Here is an 18,041-nt window from a genome sequence, read left to right on the forward strand (position 1 = left end):
TCAAAAGTCAGATTGAGACAAAGAAACTTGGACATTTATTTTGGTTTTATTTGATATGAAAAGACCGACCTTCAAAATATCACCTAAAAAGCTAAATACATCCCTCTCATCGCTTGAGATTTTTGACAAAGTCAGCATCACACAGCTAGCTGTTGCGTGATGCTAATCAGAGAAGGGCCAAAAACCTCTCTAAACCACATGAAGAACATGGCCATGATAATGAACAGTAATAACAAAAATGTGATTTGCTTTGTGTTTACTTCTGTTCACAGTAATAAGCCGACGGCACCCTTCACGGCTATACTTTACTCGACGATGACTTCATACCCAAGGTACGTCCTTCGGGTCTTGCTGATTACTTTCTTGGCTAAAAGATACTCCACCATATCTTCGTCTGTTCTTGCCAATGCTATCGACTTGTGTATTCGAGCGGACTCAAATTATATATTAGGGGATCCCATAAAACTTTTAATAATGTCAGTATGTCTTCTTATTTTGTTTCCTTATTTTGATTATTTATATATTTATTTTTTTTTAAAAAAATTAATTTTTTTAAAATTTTATTTAGTTACTGATTAAAGAATTGACTATTAATATATTGATAATTTTTTTATTTTTTTAAAATGTTAAAATAATGTGAAAAGGAAAAATTAAAAAAATTAAAAAATATGAATTTTGCCTAGACAGCACGACCAGCTGTCACTGCTGGGCGACATTCTAGCATCACTCTAAATTTTTATAAATCCTCTATATGTGTTGCTCATTTTTCTAAATAACTTCTGTATATTATTTATTTACAATGAATTAGCCCCTCCAAAGTTAAATTAGATTTTAATTCTGAAAAAATTAAGTTTGAGTAAACATTGTACAAATAATTATGATCGATGATATAAGAAAATTTATCTTCAAGAATTTATTGAGTAAATTAAAAACATTACGAGCCTTATGTGTCAAAATATCCCAAACTTTACGCAACTTTGGACTTGATTCGTTTTAATTAAAAACATATTATTTTATTATAGAATTGTAAAATATTTGTAACTCTATTGCTTCTCATTTAGATGTGTTGCCCTAACAAGGAAAAAAAAAAATTCCCACTTTTTCTTGGTATTGGTGTAGCCAAATGCAAATGCAAACACATAGCTAACAATCTTACATTGGATTAATGCATTGGATTAGTCATATGCAAATTTTTTACTTACTATGAATAATGTTTCTATGTGTATTTTCAGATCTACTGTTCATCCTTATTCCTTTATTTTACTACTTTTTTCTCTCTCCTCTCACTGGCTCTCTCTCTCTCATCCAATGACTTTTTTTTTTTTTTTCTCTTCTCTCGACTTTTCCTTTTCTCCTCACACTCAACAGACCCTTCTCTCGACAGACAAACCCTCGCAGCTTGTAAGGAACCTAATGAAAGGAACAGTAATATAGACAATAAAAGAAGAATCAAGAACAAGAAAGATGAAGATAATGGCTACGCCTTGGAGTATTTGAGATCCCCAATTTGTCCCAAATGAGAACACACGTTTAGAATATTTTCTAAATTCCAGATGCCCCACAACGACCCTCTCCCCTCTACATATAATGGCCTTGTTTGAATTTACAGACCACCTCAATTCATCTCAACTCATATCATTTTCATTATTACAACTTTCTCAAATTTTCACACAAAATATAATAAACAATTCAAGTTTTTCAAATCTAAAAACAACTTTATTGAATTCTCACACAAAATATAATAAACAATTCAACTTTTTCAAATTTTAAAATAATAATAATATTAAAAAATAATATTCTAAAAATATTTTATTTTACTATTCACAAACCATCTCAATCATCTCTAAATTTAAACAACTCCTTTCAGCAACAGCAAACTAAGGCCATGGGCCAATTGTAACTAAACATTAACTAGGCCCATGGTGACATATTTTTTGACTTGCTTGTAGATCGGCTGGGTTTTATTTTTTTTATTGTATTGGACTTGTTGGAGTTGCTGGTTGGTTGCATTGGAGTTTTATTGTTGGAGTTGCTGGTTGGTTACTGCTTCGAAGTTGGTTGCTGGTTACATGATAATGGATTTTGATAAATTAAATTTGTACGGTGTGTATATATATTTATATATATTCATGTAATGTAATGGAATGTCATTGATTTTGATACATGGAATTTGTATTGTAGACAACTTTCTGTATGTTAAACTAGTTTGAGACAGCTTTCTGAAATTAGTTGATATTCAATTTTAAGTTGATAAAATTGGTGTTGGCGGCACAGGTTATCATTTTAAGTTGATGAAATTGGTGTATATTGTAGATCTTATGTAGTGAGTTTTAATCACAAAATATATTAAAAAAAAAAAGGAAAAAAATAATATTAATAAAATAATATTTATTATTATTTTGGCTAAAAAATGCATAATTTGATGTGTAAGTCTTTCTTGAATGGCATAGGCAACCTCCAAAACATGTGATTTTATATTTACATTTGGCTACACTATTGCCAATGCTCTATGCAAGTGCTATCTTTAAAAAAAATATTGTACTGTTTTACTTTTTCCATGCTATACATAAGTAACAAAGAATATGCTTTTCCCATGTGGCCCATTGAAGGAAGATTTCAAAATCCAAAAAACTAGAGCTAGAATTTTCCTATCAATCTACCAGTAGTCTTTGCAAGAGCATAATCCACCTGTAAAATGGTGAAATCGATTGCAATCTCTAACCACAATCTCTCGGTTAAACACCCTAGATATCATCTTTATTGCAACATGACAATCACTACATATCCTCAGGTTCTTAACAATTCGAATTGGGGTACCTGGACTCGTCTTTAAAAAGCAATATGCAATGGCCAGCTTTTCGCTGTGAAGGGATAGAGCCAACTCCCTTCCTTCCTCGTCCAAATCAAGCAACACCTCTTTAGTATTTCCCACATAACCCTCCATCCTCAACCTACTCATAATCTCGTCAAGCATCTTATAGATCTCTCTGGTTCCTGGATGAGAATCATCTCCCACCAAAAACTCATGAAGTACACCTCCCACCTCAACCGAACTGCAGCCAGGAACTTTCTTGATCCCCCCTGCCTCCATAACATTTCTCACGTGCCTTACGTCTGCCCACCTTCCCATTTTTGCATACACATTGGATAGAAGCACGTAGGCACCACTGTTTGTGGGATCCAACTCAATTACTCTTTTAAGGGCAATCTCACATGTTTCAATGTTCCCATGCATCCTTGAACCACTAAGTAGAGCACCCCACACCAGCACATCAGGCTCCATAGGCATAGATTTGATCAAAACCCATGCCTCCTCAATAAGACCAGCTCTTCCATAAAGGTCTACCATGCAACCATAGTGCTGGATCAAGGGAGTAATATCAAACTCCTCGCTCATCCTCCTAAAATACTCTTTCCCTTCACTCATCAAGCCTCCATGTACACAAGCACAAAGAACGCACAAAAAGGTTACAGCATTAGGTCTCACCCCATGATTTATCATCTTTGTAAATAATTCAAGGCATTCTTTGGCATGTCCATGCATGGCCAATCCTGAAAGCATAGCGCTCCAAGCCATCACATCCTTACAAAAACCCATATTATCAAATATCCATTTGGCCGTCTCAATACTCCCACATTTAGCATACATGTCTATCAGCGAAGTCCCTAACACCACACCAACTTCCATCCCACATTTGCCAATATAAGCGTGAACCCATTTTCCATGCTCAAGTGCACCCAACCGTCCACAAGCAGAAAGCACAGTCGACATGGTGAACTCATTAGGTCTAACTCCATTGACTCCCACCGTTTGCATCACACGAAACAAGGCCAGTGCTTCTTTATAATAACCACACCTCACATATCCATTTATCATACAAGTCCAAGATATCGCATTTCTTTCAGGCATATCATCAAACAGTTTCCTTGCAATACAAATCAAGCCCATCTTGACCGCTGCATTAATGATCGAGTTCCAAGACGGTAAATCGGGCTGGGAAATCTCATCGAATGCTTGACGTGCGAACGCCAAATCCCCACAGGACGAGTACATGTTGATAAGGGACGTTTGAACAAACGGGTCGTTAGCGAGCCCAAAGAGGAGAATTTGCGCATGGGTTAGTCTTCCTGAGTGGAGGTGAATTGGAGAATTGAAGGACTGGAGAAGGAAAGGGAAGGTATGGAAGTCAGGCTCGACTCCATGGAAGCGCATCCGGAAAAAGACGGAGAGTGCTGTATGGGTTAGGACCTCCGGCCGAGACCCAGCTTGGGCATGGGCTCGAATGAGAGTGTTCCAGATGAAGGATTCAACAGTTGGATAGGCAAGATGAAGAGTAGGGTGCGTGGAAGATATGAGCTTTGTGCAAACTCGCATTGGTGCGAAACCGTATGAGCCGTTTGATACAATGTTTTTTTGCTCCCCTCCTTTATATATGGTCGTAGAAACCTTAAATAGCTGTCCTCTTTTTTATGTATCATGTTGACGCTATAGCCAAACAGACAAAGATCTCTCCTAAAATATAAAACTGACATTGAAGTCTCTCGGAGACTGGGCTTCATAGGTTTTGTGAGGGAATCCACTTGTCAATTTCACCCCCCAACATATTACACCACATTATTATCACGAGTCATAGGATTGTAACGGGAGCAATGCTAGGTACAGTTTTTAAATGGAGATTATAATGTAAGTTTAGGTTATTTTAACTTTAAAATTTTTTAAAATTATAAAACTATCCCTCCTAAAATGATGTTTCTCTCATTTAATAATGTGCATGCACATGCAGTCTCCACTTGAGGACTGTAAATAGAATTTCTCTAGCAACGGAATGTAACAGCCTCTGAGTTATCTAATTTTTTTAATTCATTTTAAAACAGTTGTACAGATTGTAACAAGCAAGTCAATTTCTCTAGTTTAGATTCATTCAAAATAGTTGTTCCTTGAACTTAGGATCTCAAACAAATGTTTGTTATCCCGTATGTGTATTTAACTGCTGCAAATGTATATGAAAAAGGGACTTGATTTCCACAATCTGATATGGTATCAGAGAAACCACGAGTAGTATAAGCCGATCCAATTTTTTTTTTCTCTCTTACCCTGCTCTTCAGCACTCATGGCTACCGAATCTGACCCTGCAACCATTCTCAACACCAATGAGCCACACCAAACTCTTATCAGCATCAACGTTGCTGCTCAAGCGCCTCTCAAACTCACATCTTCCAATTATCTCTCCTGGAAACTGCAGTTCCAAACACTCTTCATTGGCTATGACCTTCTTGGCTATATTGATGGCTCCAAACCATGTCCGCCAACCACTTTGACCCAATCCCAGTTACATTTTATGGACCAGACAGAACCAGCTGATCCTCAACGCTGTCATTGGCTCCTTCTCACCCACCATTATTCCCTTCATAGCTCAAGCCAAAACCTCTAGACAAGCTTGGACCATTCTAGCAAACACCTATGCTAAGCCTTCTCGTGGCCGCATCAAACAAATCAAAAACCAACTCAAAAACACCACCAAAGGCACCCTTAGCATCACTGAATTTATGCAAACCATCAAAACTTGAGCAGATGATCTTGCTTTTCTTGGAGCTTCAATTGTTGAAGAGGAAATCACAGACAAAATCCTAGATGGTCTTAGTGATGATTACAAAGAATTAGTCTGCATTGTCCAAGCAAGAGATACCTCTATCACCTTTGAAGAACTTCATGAAAAACTCCTCAACTTTGAAGCCTCTCTTCAAACAATCCCACCCGAGCTACACCATTTTCCAGCTACTGCAAATCCCACATACCGAACCAATAATAAACATTGGCATCCTTCTCCACCACAAGGCACTACCACCTCCAACTGGCGCCCATCCTTCAACTCAACCAATCGCCCACCTGCTGCAACCAATACATGACCCACTTCATCGCAGGGCCCACGTCCCCCTCCCAGACCATACCTTGGTCACTGCCAAATTTGCAGGATTCAGGATCACACTGCCAAACGGTGTCGTTCATTTCGCCTCGTACCAGTTCAAACTTCCCCCACGTCCAGCTATTCTCAACAAGGAACACCATGGCAACCACAAGCTCATCTTGCCACCAACCCCACCACCACGCCATCCTGGCTTTTGGACAGCGGTGCATCACACCATGTTACATTTGATCTAAGCAACCTCTCCCTGCATGTTCCATACATTGGAACTGATGATATCATGATCGAAGATGGCTCCAATCTTCCCATCACCCACACCGGTTCCACCTCTCTCAAAATTTCTCACAATACCTTTACATTAAACAATGTTCTCTGTGTTCCATCTATGAAAAAGAACCTCACTCTATATCACAATTTTGTCATTCTAACAATGTTTTCATAGAATTCTTACCATCCACTTTTCTTGGGAAGGACCTTCGAATCGGGGCAACACTGCTAAAAGGACAAACTAAAGATGGTGTCTATGAGTGGCCAACCTCCTCCCCTTTGATTGCCTTATCCACAATAAAGACCACTTCCTTCGACTGGTACCATAGATTAGGACATCCTGCTTTTCCAATTCTCAAGCATATTGTATCTAGCAATCATTTAGGCTTATCTTCCTCTTTATCTCCTGATTTCTCATGTAATGCTTGTCTTTGCAATAAAAGCCACAAATTGTATTTCTCCAACTCTACAATTGTCTCTACTAAACCTCTTGAAATCATATTTTCAGATGTCTAGACCTCTCCAATTTTCTCACATAATGGCTTTAAATATTATGTCCTCTTCATTGATCACTTCACTAAATATATCTGATTTTACCCACTCAAACACAAATCTGATGTCAAAGAAGTCTTTAAAAGGTTCAAAGCCATTGTAGAAAAACACTTCAATTTAACCATCAAAACCCTCTACTCTGACAATGGTGGAGAGTACATCTCCCTAGCTAACTTTCATTCAACCAATGGTATCTCTCATCTCACCACTCCACCTCACACACCTGAACACAATGGTTATTCTGAAAGAAGGCACCTTCACATAGTCAAAATAGGCTTTGCTCTCCTCACTCATGCTTCTTTACCCCTCTCCTACTTGACATATGCCTTTGCCTCAACAGTCTACCTCATCAATAGAATGCCCACTCCCACTCTAAATTTGTCCTCACCCTACCACAAGATATTTCTAATAGTACCAAATTACTCGAAATTAAGGGTCTTTGGCTGCTTATGCTACCCTTGGCTCAGACCTTACACATCACACAAACTTGACTCACGGTCCAAGCCGTCTATTTTCCTTGGGTATTCTCTCACTCAAAGTGCATACTACTGCCTTGACCCTTCAACATCCAAACTCTATGTCTCCAGACATGTCAAATTTGTTGAATCTCAGTTTCCCTACTCCTCATTAACTAGTTTGTCCTCTACTACTACTCCCAACACCATCGCCACTTGGATTCCTGCACCAATTAAATTTATCTCATCCTCTTCTCAGCAGTCACTCACTATACCATCTGAAGTCATCGTCCCTCAGCAACCTCTAAGTGCAGCTCCAACAAACCCTCCAGTACATAATCCATCCACCAACACAACCCAAACCAACCATCCCACCTCAACTTCCTTGACATCCTCAACCAATATAACCCCACCACTACATATTTCAACGTCATCTCCTCCTAACCCACCCGAAACTAATCCCCTTCCAACTCACTCAATGACCACCCGAGCCAAGAACCACATTCATAAACCAATAACCAAAATGAACCTTCACACCCAACTCTCTAAATCCAACGACCTTGAACCAACAATAGTGACTAAAGCCCTTCTAGATCTAAAGTGGCGTGAAGCCATGTTTGATGAGTGTGATGCTTTAGCTAGAAATGGAACATGAGAACTTGTTCCACCTGATTCTACACAAAATATAGTTGGGTGTAAATGGATTTTTCGAATTAAACATAACTCTGATGGCTCTATTGACAGGTTCAAAGCACGTTTGGTCGCCAAAGGATTTTATCAAAGACCAGAAGTCAATTACTTAGACACTTTCAATCCTGTTGTAAACCAATCACAGTTCGTGTTGTCCTCAGCCTTGCTGTATCTCAGGGTTGGTCCCTACGCCAACTTGATGTCAACAATGCCTTTCTCCAAGGACACCTCTCCGAGAATGTCTACATGCAACAACCACCAGGTTTTGTTGATTAAGATCATCCATTCTATATCTGCAAACTTCGAAAGGCAATCTATGGCCTCAAACAAGCACCTAGGGCATGGTATCATGAACTTCGCACTTTCCTTCTTCACTCTGGCTTCAAGAATTCTCTTGCAGATACCTCACCATTTGTTCTCACCACTGCTGGACATATTATGTATCTACTTGTCTATGTGGATGACTTAATAATCACTGGTGACAACACTAAGATGATCGACTCCTTTGTTGATGTTCTTGCTCATCGGTTTTCAATTAAAGATCTTGGACAGCTATCTTATTTCTTGGGTGTGGAGGTAGTCCCAAATCAGCACGGTATTTTATTATCTCAAAGGCGTTATATTATGGATATTTTGGCTCGAACTCATATGACTGATGTGAAACCAGTGCTCACTCCCATTCCAACTAGCCCACCTCTGATGTTAAAATCGAGCTCTCCTCTATCTGATCCTATAGAGTACAGAACAGTTGTTGGCAGCCTTCAATACCTCTTGATCATAAGACCAGACCTTGCGTTTGCTATTAACAAGCTGTCTCAATACATGCACACCCCAACAACCAACCATTGGAGCTTTGTTAAACGTCTATTACGCTATCTATGTGGAACCATTAATGAAGGCATCCAAATACATCGACAGTCACCATTAAATCTACATGCCTTTTCAGATCATCTTCATCGTGACTCAACACTCAACTTACACGCCTATTCAGATGCAGATTGCGCAGGTGACAAGGATGATTTTTCATCCACCAGTGCTTATGTCATCTATCTTGGTCGCAATCCAATCTCCTGGAGTTCTAAGAAGCAGATAACTGTTGCAAGATCTTCCACTGAAGCTGAATACAAGTCTGTAGCTAATGCAGCTGCTAAGCTCAACTGGCTTTGTTATCTCCTAACTAACCTTGGTATTCAACTATTTAGTTGTCCCGTTCTATACTGTGACAATGTTGATGCTACCCAACTCTGCTTCAATCACGTATTTCACTCCAGAATGAAACATGTTGCCAACGATTTTCATTTCATCAGGGATCAAGTACAAAATGGTGTCCTTCGGGTTGCTCATGTTTCTTCAGTAGATCAACTTGCTGATGCACTCACCAAGCCTCACCATGCTCGCTTTCTTGTTCTCAAATCCAAGATTGGACTTCTATCTCGAGCTTCATCTTGAGGGGGCATATCATGAGTCATAGGATTGCAATGGATTGTAACAGCCTCTGAGTTATCTATTTTTTTTAATTCATTTCAAAACAGTTGTACAGATTGTAATAAGCCCGTCAGTTTCTCTAGTTTAGATTCATTCAAAATAGTTGTTCCTTTAGTTGTTCCTTGAACTTAGGATCTCAAACAAATGTTTTTTTTATCCCGTATGTGTATTTAACTGCTGCAAATGTATATGAAAAAGGGACTTGATTTCCACAATCTGATAATTTTATCCAGGTCTCACCTGATCTAAATCAAGTAAAGAAATAATAAACTTAAGAGTGACCCACGGCTCCTTCGCCCAAGCCACTCGCGAAATTTCACATACAATCAGTCCTTCAATTAGGGGTGTACAACTGGCCGGATTTTTTTTCGGTCCAGTACGAAACTTAGAAATTCATATGAATTCAAATGGTTAAATCGGATCAGGTATAAATCCTATTATTTAACCAGTTATACGTAACTGGATTTTTTTTAAAAAAAAATCGTTTTAGTTGCAAATAATTGACAAAGTTGTCAAGAATGGCTTCTTTATCTCACAGTAAATTTACGATTATATAAAAAAAATATATATATATATATATATAAATGCATACAGACATACATGGCAGAAACTTAACCTCCTGAAAAGTATTTTTTTTTATGCACAAATTGGTTCACGGATGCAAGGCTAGATGAGGAAAGATTGGAGGAGGATCTTATCACGTACCTCATTCCTCCTTCCCTTAGAACTCACGAACCAGATCCACAAGAACTTCTATAGAGAGTATACAAACAATGGAATACTAAAATGACAATGGAATTAATCAGAGACATAGGACACAAGAATGAATCACAATGTTACTGAACTAATTAAGAGATTTTCGAGCAATCTCCAAGCTCCTTACAATGGCAGTTCACTAAGATGTTCAATACTCTCATTTACACGATTTTCCCTTTTTATAGAAAACAATAACAAAACTAACTAACAAACTCGTGGAAAACTTCCCAATTTCATCAAGAAAGCAAAACGACGCCGTCCAGACTTATTCTTTATAACCTACAACAACTCAAAACGAAACGTTTCATTAAAACCCAACACCCTCTTTGCGCACCCTTTTTTTAATTCCCAACGCAGTGTATTGAATGGCTGTTAATATTGTTACTTACTGTACAACTATTCCTCGATCCCTCGAACCAAATCCCACACAACCTTCAACCCAGATCCCACATAACATTCTCCCCTTCTCAAAGGACTTGCCCACAAGGCCTTCAACCCAGATCCCACCATTTACAACACAATACCTACCAAATGAGGATAAAGTTGCCTCAACTTCCACAGACATTCCCAAGAGGAATCCTCAGGAGCAGCCCCCACCCCACTCACTAATACTTCAGTCATAGCATGGTTCTCTTTTGCATTCTGCTCTCAAGTATCTCTCATGGCTCAGGTTGCAATTGACTATTAGAATCAGTTGGAGGCAAGGTTGGTAAGGGAATGATATGCTCACCCACCTTCTTCTTTAAACAAGAAACATAGAAAACGGGGTGAATTTTGGATGATGGTGGCAAATCTAGTTTATAAGTTACTGACCCCACTTTCTGCAGAACTTGAAATGGACCATAAAACCTTGGAGCTAGTTTCATGTTGTGACACGTAGCCACAGTCTTCTGCTTATAAGACTAAAGTCTTAAGGAGACCCAATCACCAACCTGAAAAAATATTTTTGTTCTTCCTTTATTAGCAAAAAACTTCATCCTATGATGTGCCTTTGCCATGTTATCCCTCAACAAACTCAACAGTTCATCCCTTGTTCTCAACTGCTGATCCACAACATGATTAGAGGAAATGCCAGGCACATAAGAAATGAGCTTAGGTGGACCATAACCATAAAGAGCCTCGAAAGGAGTCATTTGAATGGAAGAATGTAGAGTAGTGTTATAACACCACTCAACCATAGCCATCCATGAAATCCACTCCTTTGGTTGTTGACTGCAGTAACATCTCAAGTAACCTTCCAAGCATTTATTTAATGCTTCTGTTTGTCCATTAGATTGAGGATGGTATGAAAATGTAAAGTCCAGAGAAACACCTTGCAAGAGAAACAGTTGCTTCCAAAAAGAACTTGTGAAAACTGCATCTCTGTCAGAAACTATGGATCGAGGTAAGCCATGCAACTTGAAAACACCATTAAAAAAAATATGAGCTACCTTAACAGCAATGTAAGGATGAGAGAGAGGAAAGAAATTAGAAAAATTTAGTCAGCCTATCTACTACAGACAGCACTAGAGAAAGCCCATTAGAAAGGGGCAAACCCTCAATGAAATCCATGGATATATCCAACCATGGAGAGTCATGAATAGGTAAAGGTTGTAAGAGGCCAGGGTACTTCACATTCTCACTTTTACTGACTTGACAAGTTTCACATTCCTTAACTAACTTCCTCACATCTATTCTCATACCTGGCCACCAAAAATCCCTTCAGGTCTTTTGAAGAGTCTTGTGATATCCCACATGGCCAGCTTGTGCGTTTTTATGAATATACTACAATGTTTTGGATATAATAGATAAAGATGGGATCACAACTAGTTTGCCCTTTCTAAGTAGCAACCCTTGCTGAGTAGAAAAATGTTTTGGACCTTGTTGTCCTTACTACAATTTAGGATCCAAATCAACATAATCAGGACATAAAGAGTAACTTTGCTTGAGTTCTTCAATCCACAAGGGAGTGGGAAAAGAGATCATAGCCACCACAGCTTGTTCTTCCTCATCTTTCCTTGAAAGAGCATTAGCAACCTAATTTTCCTTGCCCTTCTTATAATCCAATGTGAAATCATAACCAATGAGTTTGGAAAACCATTTATGTTGTGCCTCAGTACCCATTTTCTGTTCCACAAAAAACTTTAGAGCTTGTTGATTGGTCTTGATTTTAAAGGAATGGCCCAACAGATAAGGCCTCCATCTCTAAACAGTAGACACCAAAGCCAAAAGTTCTTTTTCATAGGTTGATAATAGCAAAGCTTTCCCTTTCAAAGCTTTGCTATAAAAAGCTATAGGTTGAGACTCTTGCATCAAGACTGCCCAAAGACCTATACCAAAAACATCACACTCAATGGTGAAAACTTTTGTGAAATCTGGCAACCTCAACACAGGAGGATTGCTAACAGCTGCTTTCAACAATTCAAATGCAATAGTAGCCTTATCACTCCAACAAAAAGAATTTTTCTTCAATAAATCTGTTTTAGGAACAGGCCAATTTACCATAATTGCAGTCTTTGCTGGATCTGTTTGTACCCCTTTTCCAGATATGATGTGGCCCAAATACTCGACATCTTGCACTCCAAACTTACACTTAGACATCTTGGCATAAAGAGTATGCTGTCTTAATGTATCTAAAACAGTCTTCACATGCAACAAATGCTCAGTCATATCCTTACTGTATAGGAGGATATCATAAAAAAAAACTAAGACAAACATTCTTAAAAAAGGCTTGAAAATGTGGTTCATTAAACCTTAAAATGTGGCAGGAGCATTAGTGAGTCCAAATGGCATTACTAAAAACTCATAGTGGCCCTCATGAGTTATAAGAGCTGTCTTTGGAATATCCCCTTCCCTCCACGAATCTAATGGTATCTAGCTCTTAAATCCAACTTTGAAAAAATTCTAGCCCCAAATAATTCATCAAGTAATTCATCTATAACATGAATTGGAAACTTATCTTTGATAGTTTCCTGGTTTAGGGCCCTATAGTCTATGCACATACGCCAAGTGCCATCAACTTTCTTAACCAACAATACAAGAGAAGAAAATGGACTTTGGCTAGGCCTGACCACACCAGATTGCATCAAGTCATGGATAATTTTCTCAATCTCAGATTTCTGGTAATGAGGATACCTGTATGGTCGAACTGAAATAGGAGAAACGCTCTCCTTGAGGTTGATTGGATGGTCAAAAGCTCTTCTTGGAGGCAAGCCAACAGGTTCAGCAAATACATCACTAAACTCCTTGAGTAAGTCAGCCATTGGTCCTTGTACACAAACTTCCACAGGTTGTTGCTCAATAGGCATCAACTGTAACAACCAGCTTTGTTTATTCACAAAATGGGACTTAAATCTTGTCATACCAGACATCATTTGTATACTGGCACAATTTAAACCTTGTAAGCTCACCATTTGGCCATCCCAATCAAATTGTATGGACATATCGACAAAATTCCAAGTAATAGAGCCTAAGGTCCTCAACCATTGAACCCCAAGGACAACATCACATCCTCCCAATACCAAAACATGGAAGGGCACAGAAAATCTTGAGCCTTGAATCTTAAAGGTCTCCACTCCACTACCTTGACTTTTCTCCATTGGCCACTCTAACTTGCAAACTAGAGGCTTGGTGAACCATCAATTTAGCATCCTGGACCACTAAAGGATCCACAAAATTATGTGTGCTCCCAGAATCTACTAGGATTTCCACGTCACAAGGACCAACACAACCATGCAATCTCATAGTATTCGCACTAATAGAACCAGAAATAGCATTGATAGACACTTCTAAGGCATCAACATCTGTAAGCTCATGTTCTATATCTTCGATACACATAGGCCCCTCAGTATTAGATTGGTGTAAGTCCTTAACATCAGCTTGAATAAAGTAAACCTTGGTCTTTTTACAAACATGATTCAGATTCCATCTTTCTTCACAATGAAAACATAAACCCTTCCTTCTCTTCTCATCCATCTGAGAAGCATTCACCCTCTTCTAGGGAGTAACATTCTTACTGCCTTCATCACTTAGATCTTTAAGTCCACTTTGATTAATTGGCCATTTATCAGCATAATGGCCATTTGGCCTCCAAGGTTTCCTTGAAGACAAGACATACTCTTCTTGTAGCTTGGCCAAGCTAAGGGCAATCCTTAAGTTCATTGGATTAAACATTTTGACAGGAATTCTAATGTCATCTTTCAAACCACTGATATAGCAGCTCATTTTATGTCCATCAGACAAACCTTTCAACCTATTAGACAATGCCTCAAATTGTGTAGTATAAGAACTAACAAAACTAGTCTGTTTTAGTCTGGTCAACACCTCCATTGGATCATCAAATGCTGATGGTCCAAATCTACGTTGCATAGCCACCACCAAGGTCTCCCAGAATTAAATTGGCCAGAATCCAAGGCATTTTGGTACCATACCAATGCCTCACCTTCCATATGGTGCGATGCCACCATTAATTTATGATGAAAAGGTACTTGAAGGCAATCAAAATATTGATTAGCCTTAAAGATCCATCCCACAAGATCAAGACCACTAAAACAAGGAAAATCCAACCTAAAACTCTTCTAAAAAGCACCTCTTTCCTCATGATTCCTAGGCACATGATCTCTTTCTCGGGACACCTTCCTATCACTACGAGACATTACATTAATAGTCTCAACAATAGATCTCAGCATATCGAAAAGTAGATCTAACCTTTCTGCTATCCCCGTGATGGTATGCTGCTGATGTTCAAGCTGTAATTGTACTGTTTCATGCTGTTTCTGAGATGCATCTTTAATTGCACCACGCGTTCCTTCTGCAATCACGACCTCTGTTGGAAGGATCGTCTACTGTTGACACCAATTGTCACGTACCTCATTGCTCATTCCCTTGGAACTCAAGAACCAGATCCACAAGAACTTCCACAAAGAGTGCACAAACAATGAAATACTGAAATGCCAATGGAATTAATCAGAGAAGTAGGACACAAGAATGAATCACAGTGTTATTGTACTAATTGAGAGATTTTCGAGCAATCTCCAAGCTCCTTACAATGGCAGTTCACTAAGATGTTCAATACTCTCCTTTACACGATTTCCCCTTTTCATAGAAAACAATAACAGAACTAACTAACAAACTCAGGAAAAACTTCCCAATTTCATCAAGAAAGCAAAACGACGCCATCCAGACTTATTCTTTATAACCTACAACAATTCAAAATGAAACATTTCATTAAAACCCAACGCCCTCGTTGCGCATCGTTTTATTAATTCCCAACACACCTATTGAATGGTTGTTAATATCGTTACTTACTGAACATTTATTCCTCAATCCCTCAAGCCAAATCCCACACAACCTTCAACCCAGATCCCACATAACAGATCTACAGGTGTTGTTTTCCCAAAGAAAAGCATAAGCATTGTGCATGAAAGGTAGCCATTTGTGCTGCATGAACTGAGAAGGAAGATCATCCAAGCAAATAGATATGTGAAGATTGGGACAGCCGCCTTGAGATTCTTCTCTCTCTCTCTCTCAACCTATGAACACGAGCAGCTAGCACCTATGTCCTTACATTTTTTTTTTTAAATATTTTTTCCTTCTTGTGAGGGAATTTCCCCCTCACTCGTAAGCCCACTAGGCATTTGGTCGAGAATAATGGGTTTCACCCCGATTTCCAACCCTAGGGTCCAAATTTGCCCATGAAGCAACTCGCCTGTAAGGAAAAGTAAGCAATGATGGTTGATGGGACAGACGGGCTTGACACCACTCGACCGCATCTCGCTCATGGAGACTTGTATAGGGCAGAACGGGAAAGACGAATAACCTTTGATCTTCTGACATGGGAATATCGACGAACCACCAAAGACATCAGCAAAATAAAGCAAATTGGGGAACCATGCTTCATTAATAGCACCACTACCCAAGCAACATGCCACATTAATGGCACCGTAGCAGAGAAACACCACATATAAAGGACTCTAACAAAATGAACAGTAAAAAAGACGTAGGCTCCACGGGGGTAGGCATGATCTATCTCCCCCAAACTCTCGGTATAAATAACGATTTTCAGGTATGAAAAAACTCTCTAGACTCTCATTATTTACAAATTTTCAAAATACTCTACTGACTTTGGCATCGGAGATTCTCCAGCCTCAAGGCCGCCCTCTCTCATCTACTTTCTTTTTCATTTTAGCAGGCCTATCTTTGAAGACTTGAGTTGCTAAAACCTAACTTAAAGATATACAAAACAAGACGTTAACCCTTCTTATTTTGCAGGGCCTTCCGTCTTTTCTACTAATACTAATATCCCATCAAGGATTAACAGGAAAGGAAATCATAGAAATTTTCTTCAGTTTAATTCCTAAAACTTCACATGATTTTAGATTGATAAATCTATATTTTTTTATTCAATTTTTAAATTAACATGGTTAATCGCTTTGTCAGATGCTTGAAACAAGAGCAGAGGAGTTCTTCCTGAAACCATTTCAATTATTTGACGTGAATAAGCATAAACCCCATTTGTTGGAAGTGTAAAACTCATAGATTTGTTCGTGTAAAATTAATGTTTTATATTGTGATGTAAACAATATAATATGTAGTAATATCGTGTGTTGATGTCTATTATTATTTATTTTGTTCTATAAAATTTGAATGGGCAATAAAAGTTTTAAAATGCCTATAAAAATTTTTATTATATAAAAAATAATAAACATAAAGGCTATAAAAAAAGTCTTTTAAAAAGTGTTAAATTTTAAGAAAAAAAATCAAAAATAAAAAACCGTATATAAAATCCGAATATCTGAATACAATCTAGATACCCGATTTTAAAACCGGCCAAGATCCGAATATCCGTCCAAGTTAAAACCGGGCAGATATCTGCCCGCATTTAAAAATGGGGATCCACACCCCTACCTTCAATCCTTCCTAGGCCACTGAACACATCTCTCTGATTTGCTGCATTGCGTATGGGTCCTGGAGTAGTTTCCTGTCTTGGAAAGCCAGCCGGAGGGCATCCGGATACCTTGTCATCCAACTACAATGCCTATAGGGCGAAGTTTATCTAGTCTTCCGGGTACAAAATCACACTACAAGATCTAATATGACCTTCCTATGTTGCCCACTGGAACTGTGAATAAATCAGACAACTCAACAAGCCGCTCAAAATTAACTCGGTCAAATACGAGCTCGACTCGTTTCATTCATTAAATGGGACATTTACAAATACAAATTTATAATGTAACTCGTATAAAACTCAACTCAACACTTATAAACTCATATAAACTCATATTTATGATGACAAAAATATCTAAGTACATAAAATTACAAGATATAATACAAAGAATCTATCTTATTAAAAGAAATTAGCTTGTAAATAAGCTCAAACTAGCTCGGTAATAAGCTCAAGTTCAACTCATGTGCATATTAAAATTAAACGAATAAGACTTTACTATCCACTACTCGCTCGAACTCAGATAGTTTACACTCCTAATGCCATGACACAGTGCTTACCCCGCTGTCCTTTCTCTGCATAATGCCATGCCATACACGAGAAATCCACTCACTCATAAAACAAATTCACATTAAGGATGCCTTAAATAAAAAGGCGACCTAATAAACCTAAGTGCTCCCAATCACAACCAACAAAAAACCAAACACATATAAGAACCCAAAAATGGAAGACTGGCATTCGACTGATCATCATCATCATACACAACATGTTTACTAAAACTACAAGTTTTTCCACCAGCCACACAAGTTAAAATGCACATCAAATAAAAGAAAAAATCGCTCCTCTCCTGTTATTGCCAATGTGGCAAAGAGACATCTAAGCAAGACAAGTTTAAACAAGACATGAAGGAGAAGTAGACAATAGACAATATTCATCAAAGGGGATAAAACATATACACCAAAACATCAACTACTTGATTGAAATGACGAC

The 18,041-nt window shown here is 38.3% G+C and overlaps 1 protein-coding gene across 1 annotated transcript; it reads right to left on the reverse strand.

The window, feature by feature from the left end:
• Positions 1-2,534: 2,534 nt before the first annotated feature.
• Positions 2,535-4,451, reverse strand: LOC109020317 (pentatricopeptide repeat-containing protein At3g62890). Its single transcript, XM_019002755.2, has one exon. The coding sequence runs from the start codon at positions 4,373-4,375 to the stop codon at positions 2,657-2,659; it is 1,719 nt and encodes a 572-aa protein (XP_018858300.2). The 5' UTR covers positions 4,376-4,451; the 3' UTR covers positions 2,535-2,656.
• Between the last annotated feature and the right edge of the window lie 13,590 nt (positions 4,452-18,041).

Source organism: Juglans regia, chromosome 8 (genome assembly GCF_001411555.2).
Source record: "Juglans regia cultivar Chandler chromosome 8, Walnut 2.0, whole genome shotgun sequence".
NCBI classification, from domain to species: Eukaryota; Viridiplantae; Streptophyta; class Magnoliopsida; order Fagales; family Juglandaceae; genus Juglans; species Juglans regia.